The sequence below is a fragment of the Strix aluco genome, chromosome 1 (genome assembly GCF_031877795.1).
Source record: "Strix aluco isolate bStrAlu1 chromosome 1, bStrAlu1.hap1, whole genome shotgun sequence".
NCBI lineage: Eukaryota > Metazoa > Chordata > Aves > Strigiformes > Strigidae > Strix > Strix aluco.
Window position 1 is genome coordinate 128,761,192 of NC_133931.1, and position 23,536 is coordinate 128,784,727.

General features: G+C 37.5%; 1 protein-coding gene across 6 annotated transcripts in view; it reads left to right on the forward strand.

Moving 5' to 3' along the window:
- The window catches only part of CDK14 (cyclin dependent kinase 14), a 321,627-nt gene that overhangs the window by 80,842 nt on the left and 217,249 nt on the right, over nt 1-23,536 (forward strand). For all 6 annotated transcript variants that reach the window (XM_074835205.1, XM_074835223.1, XM_074835248.1 and 3 more), the window contains 2 exons: nt 4,585-4,830; nt 15,825-15,919. In XM_074835205.1, the coding sequence (XP_074691306.1) occupies nt 4,585-4,830; nt 15,825-15,919 (341 nt within the window). The remainder of the gene's footprint in view (nt 1-4,584; nt 4,831-15,824; nt 15,920-23,536) is intronic.

A 23,536-nucleotide genomic window follows, 5' to 3' on the forward strand; every position in this document is an offset into this window, starting at 1 on the left:
GAATGTGCCCAAAGTCAGAGGTGGTGAATCAGCCAGTGACTTCCTTGAGCCTTTAATATCTGATACAAGGTTTGGAAGGATGGCAATGTCTGCTCGAACAATCCTTACATGACAGTTTTTTGGTGTATTGCCTGTTCCACTTGTAATAATCTATAGTTGTTAAATGTATTAATGGATTGGCCTATTTTTAAATCCTGTTTCCTATAAAGAAGAGAGAGGACATAAATGAAGATCCTGTTCCCCCGCTCTCCATAGTTATGAGATCTACTGGCAGAAATATTTCTTTGGAAAGTGATAACTGTGGTTTCATTGCACCACTTTTAAAAGCTAAATAGTTTCTGAAATAGGTTATACTTCTGGAAGTTACGCTTTGAATGTAGTTTGTGGTGGGAGAAGTACCAAATCATGGCAGTAACTCCTTTAGAGGAAGGAATCACTTAGAGTGTTGATACACCTTAATGTTTACTTGTATGATGACTTTTGTTAAAGAAAGAGTAATTACAACTGATTAATGGTTCATGCTGTTTGCTAGACAGAAGTTTGTTTAAATGGCTATCCATTCATACTGAAAAGTTCTTGCCTCCTCTTGATTGCATTTTATAAAGCATAATTGTCATCTTGTGTATGACAAACCAAGATATCACCTGTATTGTCTCTACATACACTTGAGGTAAGTACTTGTAATAGTTAAGGTGCCATTGATCATGTAGCACCAGTTTTAAACTGTGGTGGCATTTACAGCGTCTCAATGAGTGTGTGGGCTCCACTGTTTTAGGTACATCATTGCATAGATTTATTGAGCAAGGGCAAGTAGGGGTGATGAATCATATCGGTTGACTTCCTATATGTCATGAGCTCTTACACTTTTAACTTTGTTTTTTTGTTCTGGTAACTGTAGCTAAAGCAGATGTTCAGCAAAATCATCCAGTTTTGAGGCTGCACTGGCAAGAGATAGTTTCCACTACTTTCTGGACTGTCATCTTCATTGCAGTGCAGGAGGGTTGTTCTGCATGTGGGGTTAGTAATAGTCCCACCCTCAAGAACCTATGGCTTATGTAGATAAAACAGATGAAATGGGGTAAAAAGAAAGGTTCTGGCGAAATGTACTCAGAGGGGAATTCTGACTAGCCCAAAGGATCACACGGGAGCATCTAAAATAGGCTGAAAATGAACCAGTGTTCTTTGTGACAAATACTATACTTTAACTGGAAAATGGTCCTTACTCTCTTATGCAAAAAGAAAGCTGAAAATAAGGGGGTGGATTGGGCTTTTCCTGACTACCAGCAAGGAACTTACAGGTGGTAGACAGTGGTTTACAGGTCTAACTAAGAGCTTCTGGTGCTAAGTATTTCCATATATCATCTGAGAGACTGAAATTTATAAGAATCACATAATAATTTATAAGAAATTATAAGGAAAAAATGATACCTGAAAGGCTGAGTTAGTGTAATAGAAAAATTCAAACCTATATTGTTCCTGAAAGTGATCTGGTTATACTGGTGAAATCTAAAATATTTGTATGTGCAGGAAGATCTCCAAAATATGTTATGCATCAGTCTTGCTTAGTACCCTGTTCCTTTTTTGCATGATAAGTCACTACAGAATAAGTTCTACTGTTAGCTGGAGCACAGGAGTGGCAGATCAGTGTGCCCACTGCCCAGGGGCAAAAGCAAGGTGATTGTGGTAGCTTAGCTCTTGCTGATGGAGGGAGACTGAAATTATCAATGAGTTTACTGCAACCTTAGGCTGTGTAATTTTGAAGTTATAGCCAGTGCTCAGTGCTGACATTTTAGACCTGCTCCTTTCGGATTTCACAGAGCAGAGTTTCATTGCAAAGTTGGACTTGGCCTATCAATTACAGAATGTAGAACAACTGCTTAAATACTGTTTCTCTTCGGAGTTTTATAGGCAGGGTAAACGGGTGGGAAGTTTGTACCCTTCAACGAAAGCATAAGCTCAGCTCTGTTGGCTTCACAGTGCACTGCGCTCAGCAGTCACTTGGAGGGAATGTTCTATTTCTGTTGGGGAACTATTGATACAGGTGAGAGAGAAGCAATGCATGAAACCCCTTGCCAGCACTGGCAGGAGAAGCTCTGCAGTTGCAGAGGTGTGCGGGGAGTGGCCCCTGCTTTTGCACTTCTCTGTGGTTTTCAGTCTTTTCCACTGGTGACGCTGGTGTTCAGCCTGTGCATCCACTGAGGTGTTCAACTTCTGAGTGGGGGACTGGTTGGTGTACGCCTTGGGTTTAGTCATTTGCAAGTTTGAAGTTGGCTATTAGAAGATGATTGTGGGGATTTTTATCCTACTTCAGATCCAGTCAAGTCACCTGAAGGTTAAAGTGTCTCCCTACAATAACTAATTCCAAACTATTACTGCTTCCAGTAGAGACGATCAATAGTAACAGATGTCTTGCATTTATTTATTTTTTTTTAAATGCAATGCTTACTTGGCCCACGTTAGAGCTAGACATGGAGATTTTCCAGTAGAAAAAGAAACTAGAAGCAGCACTCATGGCATTATTATCTATAGTATGTTTATAGCTGTTGATTCCAAACATTTTACCTCGCTACAGGTGGCCTTTGGTAATGTGAAAGGAAGTAAAGCTTTTGAACCTTTCCTCCCTATCTCCTGCCCCGGTTTTCTAGATCATAGGATTTGATAGGCTGAGAAATACTTACTGATTTACTTGCATCCATGTCAATTAAGCAGAATGAAAGCACTGCTATTTTAGTAGTAATTTCAGTTTACATTATGTTAAAACATCTTTGTTGGTAGCAAGCATTGCAAGAACATAGATCTGGAGGGGACAGTGGGAAGTATGTGGGTGCATAACTGTGCATATAAGTTGTTTTAGGGAAAAGAAGCCAATTAATTTTACAAGAAGGCTAATTAAAAATTCTTTGTGCAGCAGCTCTTTATCTTTTCTCTCTGAAGTAATACGTCTTTTCTCTCTGAAGTAATAGACCAAAATTACATAATTGCCTTAATTTTGGCCTGAGAGGGAATTATCATTTGGAATGAAGGGAGTCTGTTCCTTTTCTCAGTTAAAACTTGGTAAAGTTTTAGTCTTGGAGAAACCACTTTAATGAGAAGAAATGTGAACCCTTATAAAACCTGGTTTGTAATGCTAGTAACGTCCTTCATTAGAGTTGACCTGATGTATGATCATTTGGCCAGATGGCACTGTGCAGGAAGTGTACTTTAAATTTTTAATGTACAAAAGAAATCTTTGATCTACTGTTACAGTGGATCATCCAAACAACAAAACATAAAAAACACAAGGTATAGTCACCCAGTATTTCTATAAACAATTGAAATAAGTTGGATTTCAAGGCACAGAATTCCTCCGGGGAAATGTCAAAGAATAATTTACTGGAGAAGTTTGTATTGGAGACACTTTGGGTTACGGGTGAACAGTCCTGATTAAATGGTAGAGGTAAGTATTTTTAAAATGTTTTTCATGTTAGCTATTTTATGACAGTGAGTTTTCAAAAATGTTTAAACTGTAGGTGCTTGAATGGAACATTATGCTTCTTTAATTGTATGTATGTGAATGGTATGGTTGACAGCAAATTAACACTGTCTATCCTTAAATACTTGCAAATATCATGGAAAAAGGACATTGTAAATTCTTTTGATTTGCCTTATGATTTAAGGAGCCTCTTGGGTCTGTTTGCATCACACTTCATAGGTATTCCCTGTAGCCTGAAAGCTAAAATTATTTATTTTCTTCCTAAGCCAAAGTCTAGTCTTTTATGGGTGAAAACGGAAGCTGAGGCCTCAAATACAATCCCCCACCATGTGACTTAAAAAAATATCTTATATGTTGTAATGTATTAAAATTAAAAACATAAATGTACATGACTGAAGTACCTAAGCTCACTGTTCTGCTCACTTAGTTCGTTTGAACTAGCAGTACGGTATTTTGGTAATTCAAGCAGCAAGTTGCAGTCTTCAGGGCTTGGCAGAGTCATACTTCACAGTAACAAAGAATCGAACTTCTGTGCTTTAGTGTGCCGTTAAGCTGCAGTCTCACGTTTCAGTGCCTGGGAATTGATTTACTGATTTGATTTTCTGAGACGTATGGTGATAATAATAATAACACTGTATAAGCATTATTTAAAAATACAATAATATACCGGTATCAGATCTTTGGCATGCCAGCACTGAAGTGCACACACAAACTACCATCATTTATTTAAGTTTGGTCTCATCCAATTTTAAACAAATGGAAATCAATACTGCTTGCGGATATCGGTGGCTAGATTGGAGAACGAAGTGAAGTGGCATTATTGCTAAGAACACATTGTACAAGAAAACACAAATTATGAATTTTATGTATGTTCCTCTTTTGTCTGTCTTTTTGAGGATCTTTCAGTACACTGTACAAAGATAGGCTTTTTGTTGTTATGACTGTGGTGTGTCTTCCCTATGTAAAATGCATCCCTATGTAAAATGCATGTGTTGTTTGCGAGAAAATGAATGCTTATGAAGTCCAGTGCCTTTTTTGATGCTGGCTGATGTATGGATTGACATGGACTTTAAGCCTGTTAAGATTCAATGAATGTTGTTTTTTCCTTTCAGATATGTGTCACAAAGATGTCTACACGGAACTGCCAGGGAATGGATTCAGTGATCAAACCTCTGGATACAATTCCTGAGGATAAAAAAGTCCGGGTTCAGAGGACGCAGAGTAGTTTTGATCCATTTGAGAAACCAGCTAATCAAGTGAAGAGGGTTCATTCAGAGAACAACGCTTGCATTAACTTCAAAACTTCATCTGCAGGGAAGGAATCACCTAAAGTCAGGAGGCATTCCAGCCCCAGCTCTGTAAGTGCACAGTCCTAACACCTGCGCACGAATTAATAACACCAGATAAATGTTTTCTTGCTTAAGAAGGAATTGATTATGTGGAAACAAAACAGAAAGCTCATGGCTGCTATTGAAGATGTTTTCCATTTATATTTGTAGTGTTATGTATAAAATAGAATAAGAAAATAGAACTTGAAAAGGAATATATTTTGAAATTCCTCGTAGATATTAGCTAGGGTGTCTTACAGGATTTCTAAGTATTTTCCTTTCCTGATTCTGGTATGGCATTACAGCTGCTGTAATGTTTATGTTGCAAATTTTGCAGAGGGTTGCTTATTTGTGAAAAGGAATTATTTCACATGAAGTTTAGTAAGCCATATGAATTGCCTTTTTGATTTTGAGATTTAGGTTTTAGAGAAACAGATCAGATTTAACAGATTTTGTTTACATTTTAAAATTCTCTTTTTAAAATCAAGTAGTAAAAATAACATTTATTTCCATGTCAGAAACTGTGTGTGTGAGAGAGAGAAGAGAGAGAAACAACTGAGAAGGGTTTGGCAACACATCATCATTGTTGTTTTATTCTCAAGTATTTTGAAAGAAACTAGATAAATAAAATGTCATATCTTTCATGAATAATGCCCAGAACAGTTTTCTCCCAAAAGACCTTCAAAATTATTGAAAAACTATTTCTGTTATGCTTTGGCAAGAAAAATCCATAGTAATGTGACCTTTGAGTTGAAGACTCCAGATCTAAGCAGAATGGATGTAACACTTCAAATCTTAGTTGGTGTGAAATAATTTAAAAGGTTGATTGCGTCTTCTTTTTTCTTTTCTTTCTTTTTTGTTTTGCTCTATCTTCTGGACCTCTTCTGTCCTTCCTACAGAAGCTTGACTGAATCCTGTCAGGCGTCTTAGAAGAAATGACTGAGATTCATTTTCTGTAGATGAGCTTTGTTTAAGCCATATGAATTTAACGGATAAGATGTCGTGCCTCCAGGGGACTGTCCTTTTTAGAAAAGGTTACATTTTAAAATGTAACCATCTGTAGCAAAACCAAATTTGCTTCTTCATCATTGCCTGGCTGCCAAAGATGTCTCCGGCATGTTCCAGATGATTCCATAACAAGCAGTTCTTGCCATAAAACTTTTACAGTCATTAAGGATGGATGGAGCAGTTTGCACCGTGTTTACTTGTGCAGGATGCCTGATTATTGTTTGGCACCACAACTATCAATTTAAATGACATTTTGGAATGTTTTCCTTAAGTTTTTTTGTGGCATTAACTTGCTCCCCATCTCTGCTATTCTTGTTCCTCTTAGAAACTATTAGTAATTTCTGATAATGCTGTATGTACTTCTTTTCTATTATTTGTTTCGTTTCCAGAATTTTGAAGAAGACTTTTTTTGAAACTGTGTTATTGGCATCTTGCTCTTTTCCAGAGGGTTGGTACTCTACTGCATCCATGAAATCTCCTATGATCCTGGTATTTTCTTATGTAAATGATGTTAATGCTTCCTCTAGCATGCTGCTAGATAGAGCCCTAGCTAAACATACGATTTTGGTAATCTTATCCTATGCTGACTCACACAGACTTGCTGGGGACATCTCATGTAGGTGCATAGGAATTTCCTGAAAAACAATTCTCATTTCTCCACTTCCCATAATTCTTCCTGATTTTTATAGCTCTATTCGGTGAACTCAGTTCTTCCTTCTGCTTGGAGGCATTGTTAGTAATTTTTGAGTCTTCCTCACAAGGAGTGATCCGAAGAGCACCTGGCAAGGAATAACTTGTGGAATAATGTCAGTGTTCAAGCCAATGAAGAAGGAAGGAGCAGAACTTCACAGCAAAAGGTGGTGTTAGCCCTCTGCTGATCGTGGGTCACACCTGGTACTGCCTGGCAGACCTAAATTCGGACGTCCAAGGCAGAGATATGATCAAGCTGCTCCCCTTCCCCCAGAGACTGAATACATTGCCTCAGGCAGAAGATGTTCTGATGCACATTTCATTGAGCATATGTCTGTGTGGTTAGTTGCAGGAATTTGTCATTCTCTGGTTTTGAATACACTTGAATTGACGAAGGGGTTTGGGTTTCATTTTTTTTCTAGTCCTGATGTTGTACAGCAGATGCCCTTGCTACTTCCTCTTCTGATCAGTACTTCTTTTTCTTCCATGTCAGAGGACTGCTACATATTCTCCCTTATTGAGTTAATACTTGATTCTCTTGAAATTCTTCTGCTCTATAGATTCTATCAGTCTGAACAAGCATTTCAGTTTCTGTAAATGTTCTTGAGCATCCTATACCCTCTGGGTCATACTGGCTACAGTTGTGTAGTGTGTAGTTGTGTTTCAGTTTTGGCTCTGCTTTCTGTAAGCTTTATTTTAAGATACTCTGATGTATGCACCCTTCAATTTGCACTTTCTATGCTTGGTTAGTAGAGGAATGAATTAGAGATAGGCTTCTGTTTAAGCGATGAAAAGGAAGAGATGAGTCGTCTGTAGCCATTGAGTGGGGAAGTGATCTCTTACAGAAGGTACATGGCTGAGGCTTGCAGTCTCCGTACCACTGCTTCTGCTCAGGTGAAAGTCCTTTGTCTCAGAAATAACATTTTTCAAGATGTGACCTGAAAGACCTCGTTTATAATGCCCTGGGGCATTAGCTTCTGTTTTGATTAGTTTCAGAAGTTTTATCAGCTCTCGGGTAGGTATCAGCTTCAGTGTTTGGTGAAGATCACCAAATAATACTCCACAGGTGGCATGTTACCCATTTGGTGTTCTCCGTACCTTCAAAATGCTCTGCACCTTGTGATGAGAAAGATGACACACAGAGGCTTGGGGAGGCTGGAATTCTGTGTTCCTGCCCACAGATTTTCACCTGGAAAATAAATCATTTGTTCTTGAACATGAAGTAATTTTCTGCAGTTAATGTTACACCTTGTTGCAACCTGGTAGAAATCCTGTGTTAATCAGTGCAGTAGCATACAGACAGAAGTTAGCAGGCTATTTTTTTGTTCTTATAAGACAAACTAAATTTTTACACTTAAGAGTCTTTCCATCTGACATTTACATACTCATTATGTAAAAGTCACATTGCACTGCATTTTCTTCCCCCCTTCTTTTAAACATAAGAAAGCATCTATGAGTGTGATTTCCAAACTGTTTAAGCTGATTGAAATTGGACGTTATTATGGAATGAAATTTCCAGCAGAACAGATTTATCCTTTTATCGCATCAGAATAATGGATAATATTCACCTTGGAGGTAGTGAAGTAGGTGTTTGCCTACCTGTGCATCACCTGTCTGCCACTGTTAGAAGAAGGGAACTTGACTTGACAAACCTTTGCTCTGATCCAGCCCAACGCAATATATGTGTGTGTATATATATATATATATTATGTACATGTAGCTATAGTTGTGTGTACTTATCTGTCTATCTGTCTATATCTTTCTAAATATCTTTTGCTGAGTCTTTTGCCTATGAAGGGAAGAAACTTACTTTTCTGCCTAACTGAAGAAATAGTAAAACTGCAAAATAAACTGGACAAAATAAAAAAAGCACAACTCAAAAATAAACACATGCCACTCTTCCCAAAATAACACTGGCTTTGGAAGATGGTTTCACTAATTCTCTGAAAGTTTTATATAAGATCCATGATCTTTAGACATGTGGCCTTACTTATTTTTCTCCAGTGCAAGGTGAAGCTTTATTGCATTCAATGTACACATTTTATACATTAAAATTGTGCTTTTGCACAGTATGTAAATAGAATATTGCAGGTTTTATAAGTTAGCCATCTGGTCAAGATTTAGTTATATAGTGATATGCATCAGTTTCTTCTCCTTGAATGGCTTAAGATCCATGGCAATAAATTCAAATGTCATGCTAAGGTATAGGTACTACCTTTCAGTTACTTTTTAAAAACTAAATGCAACAAAACACTAATCTTCTACCAACTCACATAAATGTAAAAAAAAAAAAATCATTCAGATAAAAATAATTGAATAAGCAATGCTCTACTGCATTGATTCTGCACTCTTTTTGGGAGAGCAGCCTTTCTTCTGTTTCTGTAACTTCTATTAATTTTCAGCCCTGTTATATGCAACTTTCCTCAAAAAAAAAGCAAGCAAAGGCATGAACTGATCCTATTTACATGTTCTAAATCAGTTGTGTAAGAAATCTAACTTTAAAGCAGATGCTAAAGTCAGAATTTTGTCTAAAAGTTAGGCGTTGTTTCTATCTGCCTAAACACTTGGTGTGGTTTTCTCACCTCTCTTTCTCTTCAGGTGTCTGCTACCTTCCGCAGTTTTAGTATTAATTACTAGGATAACTGCATCCTTCTTGGTCAACACTTTTTATTGACGAAAGATAATTTCAGAGTTCAGTGTAGAGTGTGGATTTGTCTTTTCTGGCACAGGGGGAGCTTTAATCATCGTTAACCTCGGGGATACTCTCTAGATGATAAAGCAGATAAAATGTGGCAGTTGTCCAGCTCTTGTGCTTTAATAGCCTGGAGAACACGTACACAGCTTTGAGAACTGCATCCAGCCCTTTCACAGAGAGCTCTACAGTCGCATCTGCTCAGGTTGCTCTCAATTTATGGCTGTGTGCTAAAGGGTTAGAAAGATGCAAGCAACAGGATGGGATCAGATAGCGGGAGAGCTGAGATTAAGGCTCGGCTTGGATTCTTGAATGTCTTTGTATCCCTTGAACATTGCCCTAGAAAACAGTCCAACTTGCAAGGTTTAAAGAAAAAAAAGTGTGATCAAATTGACCTATTATTGTAGGTTGAATACAACCTGAAATTAGTGTGAAATTTGCACATGGTTTTGTGAAAGAAGCTTTACCATTGTGTCAAAGATGACAAAATATAAAATGGTTTAAAAAAAAAAATCTTCCATTCTTGTGATTTAATCTCAGTTAAGCCTTTTGGCCTACCTTTTACTTTCAAGCTTTTCTAGCAATGAATGTATTTCTTTTGAGGCATATAACAAAACAGATCTTTAGTTTTGATTTTCAATAATTTACAGTGGTACTGTGAACATAATATTTTTCCCTTGAGGATAGTTTTATATTGAAGTTTAATATCCTGCAGATTATTTTTTTTTTTAAAAAAGGTCTATTTAAAACTTAGGCTCAGGAGTGTGACGGTTAAGTGTGACATTCACAAGCTGTTTTGCAGTTATGAAAAATGCATGAGAACATAACCCACACAACTTCTATAAGAATAGTCAGGTGATTTTCAGTGTAATTTTCCATTAAAGCTTTCTTTACTATATAGATTTTTAAAATTTCCAAGAGAGAGGTATTCACATGGCAGTGTAGTGCAAGGATTCATACTGCAAGATCTAGGTTTAAACCTGTTATCCCGCCTACAGTATATATCAATGAAATGGCTATTTGAAATGACCTGGTCAGAAAAGAGAGTTTAATTTCTTTTTCTCTCTGTTATTTTTAATACTCTCACGTCAGTTTGAAACATTAGCTTCTTCTATTTCTGTATTCAACATTTTGGCATACTCTTTCTATCCTTGTTACTATCATCTGTATTTCCTTAACCAGAGGGGAAAAAATATCTAATCTTGGTTACTGTAAGCTGTGCTGCTAAAGATGCTCACCCCCTGTGCTCAGTGGTGCTTGTAGACTAATCTTGCACTGGGAAACATGTAGGCTAATAAGAAGAAAACTACCTTAATGGGAACTATTTTCAAGGAAAGTGAAGCATAAAGGCAAACAAGTAAAACTCCCAGTGGGTTTTCTGAAGGGAAAGGCGTGCACCGTTCTGTGCCCCAGTTGCCAATGTTCTCTCAGGGATGACATGAACCACCACAACCTGTGCTGACTTTCACGGTGACTTGGTCTATGTTCAATTCTTCAGAGGCATGAGGACCTTTACTCCCTTCTGTCTTAGTAATTCATCTGTCTTTCCCATTTGAGTTCTCTGAAAGATTTCTCCCTAGCATGAAAATTCATTTCTCAGTGATTTTCCAGTGGTATCAATTTCTTGCTGACTGGTTGTTTATTGTCTATTTAACTTTTTGACCATTAAATAGTTCAATCTTGGTCACACATGCACCCGTGTGGTTTTTTTTTTTTCTTAGCTTTGGATGTTCTTTTTTATTTTTGCAAATACAAAGCTCTAACACTGAGCAACAGGCTTCTTTATGCCTAAGTAGTCCCACTGATATTCAGTATATACAAGTCTGTGTGGCTATAGGGAGGAGATCTCCCTTTGGCTTATATCCAATGAATCATGATAAAATTTTCATATAACAGATTTGAAGGCTTCAATTAATTAAACAAAAAAATTACACATTCAGTAAATAACCAGTTTTTGGACATGGCAAAGATTGTCCTTTTATCACAGTCATGTTATGTCGTGACATATTTTGGTTGACAGCTGACTGAATATGAGCCAGCAGTGTGCCAAGGTGACCAGGAAGGCCAATAGCATTCTGGCTGGTATTAGAAATAGTGTGGCCATCAGGACTGGGGAAGTGGATGTCCCCCTGTACTCGGCACTGGTAAGGCCGCACCTCGACTACTGTGTTCAGTTTTAGGCCCCTCACTACAGGAAAGACATTGAGGTGCTGGAGCGTGTCCAGAGAAGAGCAATGAAGCTGGTGAAGGGTCTAGAGAACAAGTCTTACGAGGAGTGACTGAGGAAACTGAGATTGTATAGCCTGGAGAAAAGGAGGCTCAGGGAAGACCTTATTGCTCTCTACAACTACTTGAAAGGAGGCTGTAGTGAGGTGGGTGTCAGTCTCTTCTCCCAAGTAACAAGCGGTAGGATGAGACGGAATGGCCTCAAGTTGTGCCAGGGGAGTTTTAGATTGGATATTAGGAAAAAATTCTTCACCAAAAGGGTTGTCAAGCATTGCAACAGGCTGCCCAGGGAAGCATTTGAGTCACCATCCCTGGAGGTATTTAAAAGACGTGTAGATGTGGCACTTAAGGACATGGTTTAGTGGTGGATTTGGCATTGTTAGGCTTATGGTTGGACTCCATGATCTTAAAGGTCTTTTCCAACCAAAATGATTCTGTGATTCTGTGTCGGTGTTTTAGAGGGTTAAAAAGCAGTAAGAAGGAGTAAGAAGAAAGGAAAATTATTAGTGGTAGAAGTATTGTAATGTTAGATCTTCAAAAAGCTTTGAACGAATGTTCATCAAAATATGTGCATTCAGCTAAAATTAGCTGAAATTCAGCTAAAATCAGTACTCTTTTCTGCTGAGAAATCTTGTCTGGGTCAAATTGGAGGACTGCACCACCTTTCTAAAATATAAGGAAACTTCTTGTGAGTCTGCTGCTTGTGAGATATGTCAGTGGCTGATGCAAGCACTGTGCATCTGATGTGCTCTGGATATGTCTCACTTGTTATGTGTATTTCAGTCAACCACATCCTAGGAAGAGTATGAGACCCTTGTGACCCAACAAACACAAATCTCTGTGTATATATATTCCCATATATTTTACTGTAAGCAATAAAATACTTTAAGGGAAGAAATTATACTTAAAAGTGAATTTTCCATATTTGATTTTAATATTAGCATTTGCTAAAAAAAGAAAAAAAAAATTGGTACCATAACTGTGCTGTAACAAGGCATATTTTTTTAACAGAAATGGTTGAAAGAGGTAGACTAATGTGGAGAAATCTGAGCAACAAAATTAATGGTCATGAAACTATATGAAAGGGGGAGTGCGACAATAAAATAGGCTGAAATGGTTATAATTTTCAGCAGTCACATGGACCTTCAAATTATTTAGATCCCTTCCATAGCCCTTTATTGAGATCCCTTCAAGGTTAAAACTTAAAGTTTTGAAAGTTTCGTGGTTTTGCATTATCTCAGTCAGTCTTTGCCTCCTTTATAATCCGGAAATAAAAGAAAACGTAAGAAGTGTCTGAACTTCTTACCTTCATAAGCAATTTGTAATTGTAAATTTGAATTAATGTGTGAGGCTTAATTTTAAAAAAAAAAAAAAAAGAGAAAATGTTGTAGAAATAGTAAATTTGTTCCTTCATTTTCTAAAGTAATTTCATATGCTGAGTGAGATCTGTCTTGGTGTTTTATTAAGAAGTATTATGCAAATTAGTTTGCAAAGTCTTCTGCTGCCTCAGGATTTATTTAAATTTTTTTGGGTAAAATCCTCTGAAGTGCTTTTCTACACCAGATACCTTCAAAAATTGTAAGCCTTTTAAGATTACAAATACAAGGAAAAATAATGTCCATTTTCACGTAGTGTGAGAACGTGGGCAATCCCATCTAGTGATCCAGCTGGAATAGGGCTGAGCTCCACTGCAGAGGTGCTGTAACCTGGAGAGAGGAGGGTATCAGCCATGTGGTTTTACTGCATATGGGACAGGCGGTGGCTCCCAGGTTGGGTTTCGGGTTGTTTTCTGGTTGTTTCTGGTCTGCTCTTACCCAGCATGAGTAGGTACTGGACAGGTGATTTGGGCTGCTTGGGGAGGGTGGCAGGTCACCTTGCTGCTGCAGAGCTGAGCCCCAGGGCACTGTGTGGGGTTGCCCCTGAGGACAAGACAGTCAAAACCAGCACCTCTTTTGTATGATCAGGAGTGAGCTCTCCTCCTGGTCCCTCCAATGTGAACTTTTAGTGTTTTGCCTGTAATCGGTGAGGATGCAGCAGCTTCCAGGAGAAGAATGAGTCAAAAGGCATGACCTTAAATCTATGCTTCTGGCAGCTGGAGTATAGAGAAATGAGCCTGAGGTTGTAGGAATACTTACTGTTGATGATTTACTGTGTGGTAATGGATTAAAGGCATCCTGTTTCCTATCAAGATCTTAAGGCATTACAAATTATTGTGACCTTTATATTATGGTTTCCAGCGGTATAAAATAAAAGTAAATCTCAGTGTGAAAATAAGAATGGATGTGAAACACATGTATAAACCCTGTCCTTTTTCTTCCTTGCTATGAGGAAACCAGCAGTGAACTATTCACTGTTAATTAGGGCAGCATTTCCACTCCAAACAAAGCTACTCACTGTGTGTTCACTGCAGCCTGCAATTTGGGAAATGCTTTGCTATCCCTCTTCATTATATAGAAGACACTTAAACATCCAAACACTTTTTTTTTCTATAGTTTTGTAATGTTGCATTAGTCCATAATTGGATACTTAAATGAGAAGGCTACTTGAATAAATATTTTAGTCACCCCTATTAGTGACATCTGTAATAAAACTGTGACTAAAAAAAATTTAAAAATTATTTCTAACCAGGCAGAATGCGTTTTTAAGCATAGATTGGGAACTGAGAATATTACTGCCTTATCTATAATGAATTGTTTCAAATAATGTAACAGGAAGAAGATCTGAGAGTTCCCATATGACAAATTTTCATAAGTCTATTAATATTTAGGAATTTGATAGCAAAATAATGTTGTTCTTGTTGTATTGGAGGGAGACGAAAGGACTCAATTTTGCGAACGTACATGTGTATATCCCGATACTGTTCGATAGAAAATTGGGACGTTAGTCTCAGAAAAGACGTATGTATGCCAAAGTGCCAGAATTTTAACTTGGGACAAATGTAGAATAGTTGAGTAAAGAGAATTCTTGCATTTTCTTGCTAATGGTTAATTGGGTATAGTGGAGAGGTATGAGGTACCAAGTCATCTTACCTGGGATGCTCTTGTCTGTTTAAACAGAAGTAATTTTTAGGCTCAGTTGATTTAAAACTTTCAACCATGGTTTTAAAGGAATTTGCACACACATATGTCCGTACTGTAATGTTAATTTCTGTTCAAAAACCTGAAACTTCAGTACTTTTTGTAAATCAGGCATAAGATCCTAAATGTGAGTGTACACTGTGTGCAGCTGTTCATGGCTTAGAGTCTCCCAGTTGAATCAACCCTAAACATGCTGGATTTACTTGGCTGCATTTCTTTGTAGTGTTATAACCAGAATACTAACAAATCAGTCCCTGTATGTGATTTGAGCATCAGTGCTGACCTTCCAAGTTTCTGCTCTATACTCTTTTGGATGTTTAGGTACAGGACATCTGAGCACTGCAGTCTAAAATATACGTAGATAATGCTGAGGGCATCTGCAGGTCAGTTTTTTGCAGTGTCCTTCTGGTCTTGGGGAGAAAAATAAAAAGCTCTTTCCTTCCAGACAACTAGAAAATGGGGAAATTTGGGAAAATGGAATGCACTTCAAAAAACTCAAACATTTTCTAAGAACTTCATCAGAAGGTTTTCATGTCAGGTGAACTTCTGTTTTTGCAGCGCTGTGGTGTTCTTTGTTAGGACTGTGTAAAAGTTGGGTTAGTACCAGTCTGTCGCAAAGGCCAGCTGAGCTATCTGGCCCTTCGAGCAAGAATCATTGCTGAGCTTGGCTCAGTTTTAGATCCCTCACTTAGGCTGCAATATTAAGGCTACAGGACTTTATTCCTGCTTATACATGCCATTAAAAGTATGGTGTGGTTATATACACAATCTGAAGACTGTAAATATAATTCAGAATCAAGGTACTCTCATTGAAAATGCTTTCCTGTAGTATTTTGACCACTGTCTGGACAATGGTTGATCTCCTGAGACATTGACTACTTAGAGCAATGTTTTTGGGTGGACTTCAGTCTAAAAATAAAAAAAAAAAATTAAAAAGCTCTTTTAATCTGATTTTGTAGGGCAGATTAACACTATTGCTTAGATCTCTTAACAAAGATAAAATGGCTTAGTTGTTAATGATCTTTTTCCCTGTATGAAGTGATACATGTGAAAAATAAAACAGAAATGTCTCTTTGATTAAGAACAAAATCCTTTTGATAGTTCCAGTGATGTAAGTGTATGATATCGGCAACCACCATCTGGGGTGTTGAACGATGTTTTATTTAAGTAGCCTATTAATATTGTTTCATTAGCTCTGCTATTAATTATTTTTTTTTATTGTTGGCTGTTGAAAACATGCAGGTCTATGAGTTTTGGTAAGGCTGAATCAAAGCCATTAATGTTGCGGGTGGAATACGTGCTGAAAGCTCATCTCCTTTTGTTTTGTTTAGCCTACAAGCCCGAAGTTTGGAAAGGCAGACTCATATGAAAAACTGGAAAAACTAGGGGAAGGGTCCTATGCTACAGTATACAAAGGGAAAAGCAAGTAAGTGGTGGTTTTTTTCATTTAATTTTGTGTGTAAATGAAGATAAGCAGAAAGTATTTACTGATGTTGCTGTGATTGTACATAGATCCTTACGAATAAATGCAAAGTGCTACTGACTGCCATGTGCTCTAGTGAAAGAGGCTGAGACCATATTGCATAGGTAACATATTACCTTCACATCAGAACACGATGATGTTAATCATCTTGTTAATCTGATGTTTTATTTGTACTTTAATGTTGTACTACTTTTTCAATATCCATACCAAATTAATTTTTAGGGGTAAAAGCACAATATACTGTCAAGCAGATTTTTCTGGTGTCCTGACAGTAATGCTGAATATATGCAATAAGTGTTAGTCTTTTGTTTCTCATTATTAAAAAGCTTGAATAAAATAACATGAAGGGAATGAATGGAATTTTGGACTACTGTAAGTTTAGTTTGTTTGCAAGAGTTTATTTACAGTTGCTCCAACTACTGCACTTCAAAATGATCTACCGTATGCATGTCAAATTTTTTTTTCAGCCACTTTAATGTTATTTGTTGCAACTGTTTTATCCCAAATGTCCTAAATGCTTCAATATTGTATAAAATAACTCAGTAGATACACTTAAGATATACTTCTCAAGCTAGTGCTTCAGTTGAGAATTATCTTTTGTCAAGCAGTGTGTCTTGTGCAAGTTCATATATTTAATCAAGTTTTCATAATCCAATTTTCAATAATAATAAAGCAGATCTGAGAGAGGGATTGGGTATGTGTGATATCTTTATTTAAAAACTTTTGACTAGTGAATGATATATGAGACAAGTCTACCATTCTCAGCAGAGAGAATATCATGACAGTCATGGGACAGAATAACTACTGAAACAAGGAAATACGTGTTAACATTTTCTAGGGTCATTAAGTTAGGTAGGTACTGAAAATTATTTTTTTCACTGAATATTTGTAATAAATGAGAATGAGAGGTGCCCTCATCTCTCAGTAGCTTTGAGATTGATGAGCATGACAGCTGATGTGAATAAAAACATCTTCTAAATGTAGAAGTACTTACACTTCTGCCATGCCAGTGCATGTATTGTCTTTCATTGGCAGCTTTCTTCAAGAAAATTCAGTTATGTTGTATTGTTAATGGTTCAGTTACGCATTACTGTAAGTTCCAGACATTATACACATGTAAGCTTTTTATTGGGGTCTATGTAATATGAGAAAAAGGTATAGATTTCAGCTTGTGCCTTGTTACTGAAACCCTTTAGTAAAATCACAGTGCGTATCTGAAAGCCACATGCCTTGGCTTTCAATAAGATTGAAGTAAGGCAGCAGGGTTGCTAGATGTCCCATCAATCAGTGGAACAGACTGAAAGTTAAAAACAAAGCAAAACGCTTCCCTGAAGCTATTTCATTCAGTGATGATTTGTGAACGTGTTACAAAACATAGATTGGTTAGAAATATTCATTTGCTTTAGTAGAGCTGACTGCAGATCTGTAAAAAATACTTCAATTATTTTAATGGTAGTTGAATAATAAATTGAAATTACTGGGCTCTCTGCATTCTCCATTATAAATAGCAAGCTCTGGCTAAGTGGTGCAAATTACAACAATTATATATAACTTTATTCTCCTGCTTCATAACATCTTTTGCAAGGACTTTAAAATGTATTTTGAAAAGAGTGTGTGTAACTGAGTGTGGATAAGAGTGCATATGCAGAGAATATTCCTGATGTTATAGTAATATTCCTTCACCTGCTTAATTTTGTTTAGCTTACCTTTTTTTCCCGCTGAGTATTAAATAATTCCCATATTACACAGCACCATCCAGATTCAGCACCTGTAGCCCAGACTTCTGCTTCTTGAACTAGAGAAACAGATGAATTACTTCACAGCAGGAGGAGGTTGTACTTTAGGAACAGATGAAACACTACAGGGGCTCTTCTGCTGTTTCAAAAGGAGTTGTTGGCTGAGGTAATGTAGCCCTGTTACCTCTCTGTCCTCATGAGAAATTGAGGAACCTCTGGCCTAGGTGGTATCCCCAAAGAGGAAGGAGAATCACTGCTATGACGTACTCTTGGGGAAGATAGATGGATGTTGGGGGCGAATGGATGGGCCAACACTGGCTCCAGCTGTTCCATGAGAGCCAAGCTTTGCTGCTGCTTTTGTGGCAGATTGGCTCTGGCTGTTTATAGTTTTATCTAAAGTGATACAGGAATAGATACAGAAATTTTTTTCTAGCACCTGATGTAGGTATGTAAGGTGAGTCTGTGATATGCATCACTGTGTTCCCCTGGCTACCGGCTCAGTGGGAAGAAAAATTAGCAAAACGGGTCAAAAAAGTGCTGTTTGTTTTGGCACGTGCCCAGTTTGACTGCTGAAGGATTAAGCCCTCATGGCACACTGCAGAACGCAGACATGCTGCGTATTTGGAAAAGCTGGTAATACTTGCACAACAAGTGCATTTTGGTCAAAATGTTTGAGAATCCTTAATTCTCAATGAACTCTAATCCTTGGCTTTCTCATTTTGCCAAAATGTTTCTGAGATGTGTCCTTAACTGTAGGTGAAGATGGAGAATTTAAGATCAGACTGAGCTGTTTGGAATAATGCTTTGTACTCAGAATTATTACCCTTAATATTTATCACCAGCTGCATGTGGCAAGTAGTAGGATTTGGGTTTTTTTAATGCTTTCCCTGAGATACATTTCAGCTTTTTAAATTATTTCCCCTGCTGATCATAATGATGGAATAAAAAATTCGTGATCTTAGCCTACTATTTGGAAAGACTAAAAGATACATACCTGCCTCCAAAGACACAAAATCAGCCATTCTTTCTTAAAATTTAAAGGAATGAATGCAGTAACTTACTTTCACAGCAAGCCTGGCTGTTTATGACTTGGGAGCAGGATCAGTAGTACCAAGCCCTTGCCTTCCTATCAAACCCATTACTTTTCTGCTATTTGAGTATTTGTTGTAGTATCCTAGGAAAGTGAAAGAAAGTGGGCTAATTCCTCTTACTGGATGATGGATTTCTCTTTTTGTAGTCAGATAAAAATGATTCCCTGGGGTGAGGAAGCAGCAGAGTGAATGGGACTGTGCTATTGAAGAAAGTGAAGCAGTATTCTCTTAGGCTGGGCTTTCTTGTTTATTGGAGAAATAGCCAAGCAGTCATTTGTTTCTGACTGATGGTTGCATAGGCAAATCTATTTGATTTTATGTCTTGCACATCAGGTGTGCATAATGAAACTCATCTTGACATGTTCATTTTCTACTTTCATTCAGGTTAGATTCTCACATGGTACTTTGTTGTATAAAATCCTGAGAAGGTGCTTGCTGCATGAAATTCAGATCACTTGGAAGTGATTTCTGCTTTATTTTTTAATGTAAAATTTTTGAGAAGTAGGCCTAGTAATTTACTGCAAACATTGTAAAAAAATGATGCAAGTCCCATTGACTGTGTTTGACTAACACCTTGAACGTTTGCCATACAGTAAGTGCAAAGCAATAGAAGTCTTTTGAATTCCTTGTACCATTTAATTGTGCTGTTGAGCTGAAGAAGTGCTGTCTATCTGTGTATTGACACGTATATCTTCCTGCTGCCATTGACCTTCTTCCCTCTTGAGCTTGATTGTAAATTTACCTGAGTGTACAGCAGTGGGATCTGGCTTGATCTGTGGCACATAAATGTTGATGTGAGTTATGAGAGTCTGGAGACGAAGCTGGTGACAGCACAAGGGAGCTGCTGCCAACCAGAGCCCCTTACAAAGCAGTGTGGAGGCCTTGCATCCCCGCACTGGGAACTCTGCATATTGCACTTAAGGGAAAAACCTGTGCTTTTGGCAATATTATGAGTTGGCATGGTTTCTGTCCTCTCCTCCCACTGTGTTCAATTGCCCTTCAAGGCAAAGAATTCAGAAAGATTACTTCGGTTAAAGCGATGTGATCTGTGACTGCTGCTTGCACAGCATGCATCTGGGTTTTGAGAGGCAAGCCAATGGTATCTCCACTGCTGCTGCACTGCTGTGATCTTGATCTGCTGCTTGCTTGTCCGTGTGATTTTTCGTGTACCTTTACTTTTTTTGGCACCTTTACTAAGTTGCATGTGCTCAAAGTATTGCAAAAGTGTGTAGAATTTGTAACAGAGAGCTCAATCAACACGTTCTTGCCTAATTTCCCTACCACAAAAGTACATCATTTCAATTTATCCCTAATGAAACGCTTGTCCTAATAAATTCTGGTCCCTATCCCCTTTAACTATTACTACCAGAAATTGGTAGAGCACAGAGCAGAGCACAGTAGAAGCCGATGCTGTCAATGAGAGCTCAGAGGCTGCAGAGGTAGGGCAGTCCTTCGGTCTAAGTACCTCTTCCATTTCTGTTTGAAATCTGAATTTTTTTGTGTTCAAGGTAATTCCAATGTGTACCCAAAGATAAAAGGTATTTTTTCAGGTAGCCAGGGCATTTTACGTTTATCTCCATCGAAGGCAGTACCTTTTACTATGCATCTGAAAACCAGCAGGGAGTTTGTGGTATAAAGCGCAGATCTTAGAGAGAAATCGTGCTCAGGAGGGCAGGCACCATGCTCTTCACCATCTGTTGTTTCCATGCGCTGTTATTCTTGGGGCAATGGGGAATATTTGAATGATCAGTGGGAACTACCTGTATCTGTTGTTGGCATGATGTATTGTAATGTGTGTTATAAATATACAGATGACCATCATATATATTTGTGGATGGCTGCTCACAAGAAAAAATATGACTTACGTATTTTGATTTTTACATTTATGATGCTGAAACCTTCACTGAGGATGACTGACAGGACTGATTGCTGTTCTGACTTTAAGTTGCAGAATTTCTTTTACTTGTCATGAAACCTCCATGACCCCTTTCATTGTCTTTTGTTTTATGTGCAATCTTAGTGACCTAAACTTTCTGAATTTTTATTTCTTTCAAATTGTGTGAAATGACTGTTCATCTATAAATGAAACTCTTTTCATCTGAGGATACCAGATGGCTGAAAAAGGAATATATATTCATGGATTATGAAAAGGCACTTTATACTTATCTACTAGAGCCTCCCAAATTTTTTTTCTTCTTTTTTCTCCCCACATTTTTTTTTAATTGATGTGCTTAACTGATTTTTGTAGGCTGCTTTTTACTATGCATTTTAAAGTCATCACATGGGTTTATAAACTGTGTACATAGATGCTTTTAAAATTCTCTAGCATTGTAAATCTTTAATAAAAACAGTAACTTCAGGTTGGACTAGATGCAAAACTAATGATAACTAGATGTTGAACTAAAATGCCAAATGCTGGAAAAAATTATTAAAGTAGTGTAAGTACTAAAATAACTTACTAAGCTTCTAACTGGAAGATGAATCATTGACTACATTCATTGCTTACTGACTGAATTTCTCAGTGTTTAAAAGAAACATTGGGAGATTTTTCCTCTCTAGTTGTATATATAAAGAGGACATTACACTGTATATGCTGTGCTTCAACCTGCAAAGCAGTTTACAGAGGTGACAGCATCATTATCTCTCGTAGCAGGGGATGAAACTGGGGAAAGAAAATCCATTATATTACTTACCCAGGATTGCACAGCAAAGTATAGAAAGACTAGGATAGAACATAGTTATATTGGATACAAGTGCTAAAAGTTATTGGATAATAATTTATTGGCACTGACACATGTATGCATGATTGGAATGGTAGAGCAAACGCTGAAGTAATCTGCCAACTAAATGCCATTATGCACCAATGTATTTTCCAGTTAGCTGTGGAAAGGCATCTCTCAGAAGGTCCCCTGTGACTGTCGGTCTGCAGAGTTGTAAGAGGCCGCTTTACTTATAAGTGATACCATACTAAGTTTGTCTTCAAATTCTCTTTATATGAACATCAGTGGGGCCCATAGAGATGGAAGGTATATGGAGGAGGACCAGAGCAGCGCATTGCGCTCTCTGCTGCCAGTTCCAGGTGATTTGCTTCTAGCAGGCGTAGGTCAAGTGTACCACCTGTGCTAAGATGAGCATCTGCTTAGTTTGAACTGAGTGATGTGGGCTGGGAGGTAGGGTCAGGGACCTGGAGGTAAATGCTGTGGTGCTGCTCACCTGCTCCTGTTCAAGTGAGGACTGTCACACTGTATGAGACTCCCTTGAGTCTGTGAAGAACAGGATCCCTGAGTTCCAGTGACAACACTAATTAATAATTTAAATCTTCATCTCTCTCTGAACTCTTTGATCTTCTATTTTTCAGTCCTAATAAACGTCAGCATTATGAAGTATCTTTAATCCACTGGCTTCTTCTAAAACAAGGTAACTTTTGTTTAGGATGGAGGTAAAAGATAGTGGGAGTCAAAAAGAGAAATTGAGGGAGCTGTGTTAGTCCCTTGAGTATTTGCACCATAGGGCTTTAATGCTACCCTAAGTGGGTTTTGTAAACTACAAACGTAAGTCCTTTTCAGTAAGACGAATATAATATAAACTGTGTTTACACTGAACTGTCTTTTATGATAATGATTAAAAGAAGTTTCTCCCTCAATGTGGAATTAGTTACTCGTTGGTAGAATAATCAGAGATGACTTAACCAACAGTGAATTTTCCTCTGTCAGGTTTCTTCAAAGGAAAATTCTGGCAGAGCCTGTTTTCATTAGTCCACTATGGTCTGTTTGGGTTTTAGACCTCTGTTTGGGACATAAATATCACTACAGAGTAGATCTAATTAGATATTTTCAGGGTTTGATCATCAAACTTTGAGCTTTTTGTGTAAATGAATATTTAACAAGTGAGAGTTGCTTTTCTTCATAAGAATTATTTTCTTGAAATGTGTATCACAAATCAGAGCATCATCCCAGTACTGTCTACTGATTTTTCTTTGCAGAAATATTCCCAAACTTATCACTTGCTTGAGTTATAAACTCAGCCTCAAGTCTAGCCAGTGGTAAAACTGTATTAAATAAACTGATTGAAATCAGAGTGGCAGATTTTATGTTAATCGACTCTTTTAAATGTGTTATATTTAGAACACTTATTGCATCTAAATATAACTGAAGAACTTGAGAAAATAGTGTTATTGTACTCTTTTGTTCTCTATGTGGCATCATCAGCATTATCCCCAGTGAAGCCAATTAAGTCATCAGTTACTTTATATTCGTCAGTATTATATGTTCTTAATGATGCATTAAAGCATTAAATAATTTCTAATCTTCTCTACTTTCTTATAAAATGGTAATTTTTATAAATGTATTTATTTTGGTAGTGCTGATATGTGCTGTTTTAGAAAAGGCAGAATGACACATTATATTAGCATTTTTTGTAATATCTGGCTCGTTTGTATTTTTTATAATATACAGACTTTTACTGTATGCCACATAAACCAATTTGGATTCATTTTTCTTTTGCCTACATTGCATATAAAATCGGAAATTTATTAGAAGGGATTATGTAACATTAAAATGCTGAAATTTCCATACATTGGAAAACTGTCCATCAGCTGCTGGTGGTTTGCCTAGAGTAAAGTAGCTTTGTGTGATAGTTATAGAGGCTTCAGGACTTCTGTCCTTCCTCTGACGATTTCTGGATGAGAGGGAGAAAGAGGGCAAGTTAGTTTAGGAAGGAGAATGGCTTGTGAG